At 40.4% G+C, this 10612-nt stretch overlaps 1 protein-coding gene across 1 annotated transcript in view; it reads left to right on the top strand.

Moving 5' to 3' along the window:
* Nucleotides 1–10612, top strand: part of SPATA16 (spermatogenesis associated 16) — a 112714-nt gene that overhangs the window by 54785 nt on the left and 47317 nt on the right. Inside the window, exons 4-5 of the mRNA XM_010835281.1 lie at nucleotides 7801–7947; nucleotides 9021–9133. Of these exons, the coding sequence (XP_010833583.1) occupies nucleotides 7801–7947; nucleotides 9021–9133 (260 nt within the window). The remainder of the gene's footprint in view (nucleotides 1–7800; nucleotides 7948–9020; nucleotides 9134–10612) is intronic.

Genomic DNA, 10612 nt, shown 5'->3' with positions numbered 1-10612 from the left:
CTATTCCAGCTTGTGTTTCATCCAGCTCAGCATTTCTCATGATGTACTCTGCATAGAAGTTAAATAAGCAGGGTGACAATACTTGACGTACTTCTTTCCTGATTTGGAACCAGTCTGTTGTTCCATGTCCAGTTCTAACTGTTGCTTCTTGACCTGCCTACAGATTTCTGAGGAGGCAGGACAGGTGGTCTGGTATTCCCAACTCGAAGAATTTTCCGTATTTGTTGTGATCCACACAGTCAAAGGCTTTAGCATAGTCAATGAAGCAGAAATTGATGTTTTTCTAGAACTCTCTTGCTTTTTCGATGATCCAGCGGATGTTGGCAATTTGATCTCTGGTTCCTCTGCCTTTTCTGAATCCAGCTTGAATATCTGGAATTTCTCAGTTCACGTATTGTTGAAGCTTAGCTGGGAGAATTTTGAGCATTACTTTGTTGATGTATGAGATGAGTGCAACTGTGTAGCAGTTTGAACATTCTTTGGCATTGCCTTTCTTTGGGATTGGAATGAAAACTGATCTTTTCCAGTCCTGTGGCCACCACTGAGTGTTCCAATCTGCTGGCATATTGAGTGCAACACTTTAACAGCATCATCTTTAGGATTTGAAATAGCTCAGCTGGAATTCCATCACCTCCACTAGCTTTGTTCGTAGGGATGCTTCCTAAAGCCCAATTGACTTTGCATTCCAGGATGTCTGGCTCTAGGTGAGTGATCGTACCATTGTAACAGAGAAATAAATCCTATCTCAGAAGCTCTGAACATCTAATTAGCCTTGATTTTTTTGAAGTTCTATTCTTACTGGACCATTAAAAATACAGGATTAAGAAAAGTTTTTTGTTTTTTTTTTTTTTAGATTCAATTCAAGTATTGACTGAGCACCTACTAGGTGCTTGGAGCATGAAGATAACTTGACAATGTTATCTTCAAGAGGATTAAAACTTATTGGAGTGATGAGACATAACCCCATTAAACATGAGGAGATGCACTCTGGAATGAATAGTCTAGGTGTTCTTTAAGAGTTTGGGAGGAGGTTCTGAAGTACTTGCGGCTCGGACGGTAAAGCGTCTGCCTGCAATGTGGGAGACCTAGGTTCGATCCCTGGGTCGGGAAGATCCATTGGAGAAGGAAATGGCAACCTACTCTAGTACTCTTGCCTGGAAAATTCCATGGACAGAGGATCCTTGTAGGCTACAGTCCATGAGGTCGCAGAGAGTCAAACACGACTGAGTGACTTCACTCACTCACTCTGAAGTACTTAGGAAGCCCTTTATGGACTGTTGTTTTAGTTGCTAAGTTATGTCTGACTCTTTTGCGGCCCCATGGACTGTAGTCCACCAGACTTCTCTGTCCACGGAATTTCCCAGGTAAGAATACTGGAGTGGGTTGCTAATTCCTTCTCCAGGGGATCTTCCCAACCCAGGGATCAAACCCACATCTCCTGCATTGGCAGGCAGGTTCTCTACCACTGAGCCACCAGGGAAGCCCCTTTATGGACTGCTGCTGCTGCTAAGTCGCTTCAGTCATGTCCGACTCTGTGCGACCCCAAAGGCAGCAGCCCATCAGGCTCCCCCATCCCTGGGATTCTCCAGGCAAAAACACTGGAGTGGGTTGCCATTTCCTTCTCCAATGCATGAAAATGAAAAGTGAAAGTGAAGTTGCTCAGTCGTGTCCGACTCTAGCGACCCCCTGGACTACAGCCTACCAGGCTCCTCCGTCCATGGGATTTTCTAGGCAAAAGTACTGGAGTGGGGTGCCATTGCCTTCTCCAGTGTCCCAGTAGGCACTGGGAAATGTGATGCGGGAAATTTTGTAGATGAGACTATGGCTTTGGATCCCCCAGTCTTTTGATTAGAAGTAGTAGCTAATGCCACAAGAATAGAGAAATTCCCCCCAGGAGTGTTTATATGAAGAAAATAACAGTAAGAGACAGCATAGAAGAGAGAGGGAGGAAGGGGAAGCAGTAGGCATGTGGGTAGGAGAGAAAGGGAGACACAGACAGACAGAAAGGCAAAGAGAGGGACAGAGAGACAGAAACTGTCACTGAGCTTCAGGAAGGTGACTTCAAGGAGAAAGGAGGGAACATACAGAAGGTCAAAGAACAAGAATGACTTGAGTACCTGCCAGTCAGCTCCAGCCTCCTGAGGTACAATAAAAGGTTCTTGATAAAGGGCAAACATTACCCTCTTTTGCTGAGAGTTGGACATCTTTCACTTGGAGGCCAAAGAATTGAAAGATCATGTTTCTACAAGAAACTAAGTTTGTATCATCTATCTTTGGTATTTTTTAAAAAAATCTGCTTTCTTAATGGTAAAATTTTGGAACGGTGTCATACCTGCAAACTGATTTTTTAATAATAGTTTTGGTCCTAGTCATCCAAATTTCATCTGCAATTGTGATAAATTGTAAACGAATGCCTTAAGGGATTTATTTCTCCCAAGTTTTCTTCTGACATGACAGGAGCAAAGAAGACATCTTTAATCAATTCAACTTTCCTACCAAAGGACAATATAGTTGGTTAATTTTCATACCCATCAGAGGCTCAGGGCTTTTCGGACGTAGGTAGAGGTTTATGAGCATAACACTAAGAACAATTAGCGCTCAAATTAATGTTACATGAGATTCAACATCTGGAAGTATGTTGTCATTTTGGGTCATAGACCACCTGCTAGGCTAAATGTTCACACAACTGCAATTTACTCTGCATACAAATGGAATAAAAATGATACTTTAAAAATAGTTTTTGATTTAGCAGTATGTTTATAGAGGCCTCTCACATTTCAAAACTTCAATTAGAATTGAACAATGGATTGAACAAGATGAAACATACAGCACCAAAAGGAATAAAAAATACCTTTTTGAAAATATATTTTATAATAAATTAGCTATAGTGCTAATATTAATTTCTCTAGTTGATCTAACCACTGTCATTCTTTATCCATCAAATATTTGAGAACAAGAAGAGATCAACCTCTCATTCTTTATTCTATTTATGTAACAGATCCTGCAAACATTGGCTGTTTCTGGCAATAGAGACATATCAGAAAATGCCAAATCTCAAGATGCTGTCTGCTGCTGCTGCTGCTAAGTCACTTCAGTCGTGTCTGACTCTGTGCGACCCCATAGATGGCAGCCTACCAGGCTCCCCTATTCCTGGGACTCTCCAGGCAAGAACACTGGAGTAGGTTGCCATTTCCTTCTCCAATGCATGAAAGTGAAAAGTGAAAGTGAAGTCGCTCAGTCGTGTCCGACTCTTAGTGACCCCATGGACTGCAGCCTACCAGTCTCCTCTGTCCATGGGATTTTCCAGGCAAGAGTACTGGAGTGGGGTACCATTGCCTTCTCCGATGCCTCCTGCAACTCACCTCAAATACCAGCCCATGCACAGCACATCCTAAACACACTCATTCAGGGGTTCTCTGGAGTTACCCAGATAGCCAAGCCTCTCTCCAAAGGGTGGCCCCAGACTTCATCACAGTCTGACCAGAAGGCCCTAGGGCCTTTTAAGTGAGGAAGCAAAATCAGATAAAAGAGCAAACCATCGCTAGGGAACACACACCTTCTCTTACCCTCCACCTCTAGAGTATGCTAGTTCCTGGAAATGCCAGCAATTTAGAAATGCCAGCTCTTACAGAGTGCAAAAGAATAATAGCAATCCAAAAAAACAAGTTATGACCATTTATCAGAATGATGAGGAAATGGCAACCCACTCCAGTATTCTTGCCTGGAAGATTCCATGGACAGAGGAGCCTGGCAGGCTACAGTCCATGAAGTTGCAAAGAGTCGGACATGACTGAGCACACAGCTCAAAATAGTATCCATTTTTATTTTCACTTAGCTGCCTTTTCACATGATTGGGTGATTGGCAATTTCAGTAAAACAGGTAAACTCTTGGTTGGGTGTGTCTGTGAATATCTGCAGGAGATTTCAAAGGCAAAGAAATTTTCTGCAAATGCAGAAATCACATTTTACCTCGTTTACAGAAATAAGCCATCGTTTTAAAAAGAGTTTGGAATTCAAACACCAACTAAAGCATCATCTCATATTGCAATCTGCATTTAAAGTGCATAAAAAGTGATGAACCCTTGAGCCTTCGTTGTACTTTTCTAGATAGAGTAAGGAAATGTCCAATCTAGAATTGGGTCTGGTAAAGCCATCTACATATTGGCATTGCCCTGCTTCTGTAACTCGCTTCCCATTGATTGTCAAAGTGATGATAATTATCAGTGGGTCGTTTTGAGAGTTAAGCCCTGTGCTCTGATGTCCAGCTGCCTGACTCTCAATTCCTGTCCCTCCATTTGCTGTATGGTCTTGGGTAAATTTGTAACTTCTTGAAGCTCCAGTTTGGTCATTTGTAGGGTAGGCATAATATGTCCTGCTCTATGTGGTTACTGAGTGAGCAGGATAATCTGAGTATCGTGTAGGACACAGAAGAAGGGTCATGTAATTGTCAGTCTTCAATATTACTGAGTGGTTATCAGATCCTGAGTCACCAAAGACTAAATCGTGCTTAATGTATTTTTCTTCTGTGCTTGTGTTTACAAGATATTTTGTAATATTTTCTTTTAATTATCAGCCTACATGTTAACTCTATTTGACAGCCATATGCTATTTACTTAACCAAAATGTGCCACATAGCTTACGGCAGTGTTTTCCAAACTGTGCCTTAAAAAACGACCTCTGGTGGTGGGGAAGGAGAGGTTTCAAGATGGCTGCGGTGTGAGGGATATAAAATGGGGCACAGCAATGAGGGGCAGTGGTCACTGATTCAGGCTTCTAATGGAAAACCTCTACCTTTACTGACTTTAAATAGTGGGCTTCTCAGTTAAATTTTAGCTTGAACAAAGTGTTTTGCGGCTCAAAAGGTGGGTGGAGGAGTCACAGTGTCTATTATTTTTAAAAGAAATACTACAGATAGCAAAGACTATATTTGAACTGTTGCCTGCCGAGGACCAGCCCCGGCTGATCCAAGGTATTCGAAGGGGAGACGGCGTCGGCGACCTATTCAAATGGTAATTAGAGATATAAAGAGTAATAGAATGAGGATAGCTCAGTAGGAAAATTCAGTGGAGAAAAGAGGCTGAGTAGCTTGGTTTACGCGGAAAATCAATATAACCCGTGACACCAGGTTAGCTCTGACCACGGAGGCCGCAGGCGCCCTCTCGAATAGCGGAAGGTGCCCCACCTTAGACATCTTCTCGAGTGGGTCTTAGAAACCCAGGCAAATAAGTGGTCGCAGAGGATATCCACGCTCCAGATGGAGACTTCAGCCAGAAGTTAAAGGAAAGAATGACATGGGGAGACCAAGCATTGGTGAGCAAGGCCCGTAGCTTTATTTTTAACAGGGGCTTTTATACCCTAAGTTACACATAGAGGATAATAGGGGATGCAAAGTCAGCAGTCTTTGATTCTTATCAAAAACCAGGGTTTCTTTCCTGCAAATTTATCGTATACAAATGGTTTAGGTGATTTACATCATCTTCTGGCCAGAAGGCCTACTAACATTTTATGACTCTTGACAAGAACTTATCAACAAAGACCTATTTTCTCTAAGAGTGATTATTTTAAGGTTTGGCGCCATCTTCCAAAGATAAAATTGCATTCCTATAGGGCAGATGTGTAATGGGTTTACAACAAAGAAAATAATTTATTACCTTAAGGGTCTAAAGTTACTAACACCAAGGCCACTACTTATTTTTTCTACATACCAACTATATTAATTAATACACATTCAAGGATACAATTCAGGGGATGTGAAAACTTGGCAACAAGCATTGGCTCATCAATGAAATCCTTTACTAGTTTATTCTGACAGTTTCTAATTCTCTGAGAGGCTCTAAGCTATTTGAATATCTTAAGCTTCCTGTGCCTCTTGAGGCTGGGAGACTGTAAACAATCGTATGCATAGCTGTAGGAGTCCGGGTAAACTTGTCAGGCGAGTTAGAGAGCCATCTGAGGGGTTTGGATTTAAACACTCTTAATTGCCCAGGAACTTTATTATTGGAGCTGTAAGTTAACTCTTTGACAGAGAGAGCGAGATGGTGGTAGGGGACAGCCCCCAGTAAAGTCAGAGGTGAGAGCACAAAGCAATAAAGTAGGCAGACTCTGGTTTTTTGGGGGGAAAATGCTCGAGAATATCCGGGCGGACTCCTGAGGCTCGATCCCACCTTTGCGTATGCCGAGCCTCCTTCCTCATGACCTTTGTCACGAGCGGAATGCCTCACCGGCTCCCGGCAGTTGCCATTTGAGTTCTGATTCTAGATTAAAAATTTTCATCTAAATCATAATTCAAGGATATTTGGAATTTCATCTTTTTCCCTCCCTGGCAGTGTTAAGTAGGGAGGGCTCATTAAACTCTGTTCATTATCCTTCTTTTGAGAAGTCTATTGTATAAAGCATTATTACTCAGAACGGAGATGAATGAGGTAAATCTGGCCTCCAAGACCCCATGGCTAACATTTGTCGCTGTCCCAAAGCCAAGCAAGCCGAAAGCAGAGTGCAGTGGTTAGGCCCATGGTCTCCACCGTCAGACTGCCCAGTATGAATCTTGCTTTGTCCACTTAAAGGCTGTGTTTCCAGACAATTCACTTCCTATCTGTGTACCTCAACCTCCTGTTTGTAACATGAGGATAACGGTACCAATGTTGTAAAGTTATCTTGAAGATTTAGAGAATACACACAAAACAAGGGCTTCTCAGGTGGCATGTGGTAAGGAATCTGCCTGCCAATGCAGGAGACACAAGAGACATGGGTTCAATCCCTGGGTCAGGAGCATGCCCTAGAGCAGGAAATGGTAACCCGCTCTAGTATTCTTGCCTAGGAAATCCCATGGACAGAGGAGCCTGGTGGGCTACAGCCCACTGGGTCTCAAAGAGACATGACTGAACATGCACACACAAAACAAACATTACCAAAGTGGAAAGGGAAGGAAGGGAGGGATAAATTGGAGTATGGCATTAACAGATACAAACTATTACATATAAAATAGACAGGCAACAAGGATTTACTGTACAGCACAGGGAACTATTTTCAATATCTTTTAATAACCTATGATGGAAAAGAATCTGAAAAAATATGTATTACATATATATAATTGAATCACTTTTCTGTACACCTGAAACTAACACAATATTAATAGAATGAACACAAAATATTTAGAATAAGGGAAGGTAGAAAATAATTACTAAGTAAATATTAGTTTTTGTGGTCATTAAGAACAGAGTTTGTTTTAGAACCATTTTCTTGACACTTGAATTATTTCTAAGTCTAATTACAAAAGTAATTACAAAAATTAATTCTAATTACAAAAATTAAGTCTAATTACAAAAGTCAGTACATTTATCATTTTAAATTTCCTTCAGCTATAGGAGGAATAGCAACTAAATTAATTAGCTTTATATTTTAATTCTTGGTAATTTTTCTCTTTCCTTTCATATGTTATTTTCTTAAACTGTGAACAGAAAAACCAAATTCTCTTGAAAAGTGTCACACAGAAAAATATCAAGCCTGCAAGCCTGTGGTCCTGAGTTTTGTGTTATGTTGAATATGGCAAATGAGGAAAAAGTAACCTAGCTGTATTTTATTGTTATCCCTTCTGTTTGCTTATATTTTAAGAAAAATATGAATAATAAAGTATGATTTTGACATATTATCTATTTGACCTTTTGATGCACATACTTTTGTTTTGTATCTTTAATTTTTGTATTTATCCCTTTTTCCAAGTATAACTCTTGGAATCTAGGGGGGGAAATACCTTGAAAACAATAAAATGATAAATTTTTTTTGTTCTTTGTCTTTTTTTAGACTTTCAAGGACTCCACGTGTTGCCTCAGACAGTTGACTGGTCATCTTTTCCTCCTCAACAGTATCTCTTGACTCTTGGGTTCAAAAACAAAGAAGATGGAAAGTTTTTGGAAAAAATGTCAAGTAGGAAGTTACCAACATTTACAGGTAACTCACCTGGACTTGTTATCTTTCAATACTGTTTTAAGGCACAATTAATTATTCATTAATGAATAATGTGCATTATTCACTAAGCTTTATTCATTTCAAGACTAGCATATAGTAGGGCCTGGGCACCAAAAAGTTTGTTAGGTCATTCTTAACTCCTTCCAGTCTTCTTTGTGGGTTAGTCAACAATACCTGGAATTCTGGTTCCTCAAGAGCACCCACCTCCCTCACGCCAACCATCTCACCCCAATCACACTATCACCAATGCCTAATCATGGGCACTTACAGAATACAAGCAAATACAAGCTTTTGTCACCACCAATTAGCAAACATAGAAGAAAATTATGCAACAAAACTACTGTATGAAATCAAAAGTATAGACAATGACCCCGTTAAATCACTTGGATTATCTGCCATTGTATTAATATCTGTTCCACTCTTTTCTTATGTAATTAACCAAGACCTCAGCTCTCCTAAAGAGTATTCTAGTTAAGTGGTACTCAGTAATTCTAATTGAAAACTTTCAAAAATCAAGAAAATATTCATGTAGAGTTGAAGTCTCAGACTTGCGGGCTGAATTCATGACCAGACTGAATTTATCCCTTCAACTCTACTCACATAATTAAGGATTTGTGTTTTGTCTGGCACTCCATCCTCCGAGGCTTATCTCAACTTCAAGCTACATTCAAAGTCAATGGGATTTGCACACTTGAATAATACCTGGGAGAAATAAGACAAGAATCAGACACATTTATGACAACCTTTTTTTCACAACTCAGAAAAAGCATACTCTGCAGAGAGAGGTGAATTGTTATAGGCTGTCCCTTAGATCTCAATCAGGAAACACAGCAAAAGGAATAAATGATAGTCTCCAAAGGGCAATGTCTCCTCTGCCTTTCTTCTCATAGATCTTTCATTGTGATACTTGTGGTCTTTGAGATGGGACTCATTCCTGTACTAAAGATTTCATACCTATTAATATTGAGATGTCTATTTTCGGCTTGCTAAGAAAAGCATTTTGAAATGGATGTCTAGCAAAAAATAGTATAAAAGTTTATTGTTACAATTTTTAGAACATAAAACTCCCTTCAGTCTGCTGACCAGAGAAGACACAGTGAGACACATGGAGACAATGGGGAAGCGAATCTTGCCAATATTGGACTTTATTAGAGGCACCCAACTGAATGTAGGTATATGAGTCTTTTATATTTGTTCAGCATACAGATATCAAACAATTCTAGAACTATACAAAGTTTACATGTAAATATTGCAAATACTGGAAGATTTTAGAAACTTCCACAGTGAATCTCATTTGCAAAACCAACCAAAGTTTAGCTAATGATTTTAATCATTTTATATTTCAAAACATTAATTATAATGTTATACTTTGCAGTTGCCAGCGTTTATTAGGCTAGTGTCTTTTTAAAAGGCCTTTTTTTTGTGTGGTGTCTTGATATCTAATTGAAGGTTGCACTGACTTTCTTGCTTCAAATGAATAACAAAATTTTAGTAAATGCGGTGCTTTCTCTATTTTATATATTGGGCAATTGCATATAACCATTTTGTTACCTACACGAGAATTCAGAATTTTGAAAGCTAGTTCCTCCACATCACACTGATAGTCAGTTCAGTCGCTCAGTCATGTCCGACTCTTTGTGACCCCATGGACCATAGCACGCCAGGCCTCCCTGTTCATCACAATTCCTGGAGTCCACCCAAACCCATGTCCATTGTGTCAGTGGTGCCACACAACCATCTCATCCTCTGTTGTCCCCTTCTCCTCCTGCCCTCAATCTTACCCAGCATCAGGGTCTTTTCAAATGAGTCAGCTCTCCACATCAGGTGGCCAAAGTATTGGAGTTTCAGCTTCAATATCAGTCCTTCCAATGAATACCGAGGACTGATCTCCTTTAGGATGGACTGGTTGGATCTCCTTGCAGTCCAAGGGACTCTCAAGAGTCTTCTCCAACACCACAGTTCAAAAGCATCAATTCTTCAGCATTCAGCTTTCTTCACAGTCCAACTCTCACATCCATACATGACCACTGGAAAAACCATAGCCTTGCTAGATGGACCTTTGTTAGAAAAGTAATGTCTCTGCTTTTGAATATGTGGTCTAGGTTGGTCATAACTTTCCTTCCAAGGAGCAAGCGTCTTTTTTCATGGCTGCAATCACCATCCGCAGTGATTTTGGAGCCCAGGAAAAGTAAAGTCAGCCACTGTTTCCACTGTTTCCCCATCTATTTGCCATGAAGTGATAGGATCAGATGCCAGGATCTTGGTTTTGAATGTTCAGCTTTAAGCCAATTCTTTCACTCTCCTCTTTCACTTTCATCAAGAGGCTTTTTAGTTCCTCTTCACTTTCTGCCATAAGGGTGGTGTCATCTGCATATCTGAGGTTATTGATATTTCTCCCAGCAATCTTGATTCCAGCTTGGGCTTCTTCCAGCCCAGCATTTTTCATGATGTACTCTGCATAGAAGTTAAATAAACAGGGTGACAATATACAGCCTTAATGTACTCCTTTCCCTATTTGGAACCAATCTGTTGTCCCATGTCCAGTTCTAACTGTTGCTTCCTGACCTGCATACAGGTTTCTTAAGAGGCAGGTCAGGTGGTCTGGTATGCCCATCTCTTTCAGAATTTTCCACAGTTTCTTGTGATC

Source organism: Bison bison, unplaced genomic scaffold (genome assembly GCF_000754665.1).
Source record: "Bison bison bison isolate TAMUID 2011002044 unplaced genomic scaffold, Bison_UMD1.0 scf7180017864040, whole genome shotgun sequence".
Classification (NCBI taxonomy): Eukaryota; Metazoa; Chordata; class Mammalia; order Artiodactyla; family Bovidae; genus Bison; species Bison bison.
The sequence above is the reverse complement of the archived record's forward strand: the minus strand, read 5'-3'. Positions and strand labels throughout refer to the sequence as shown.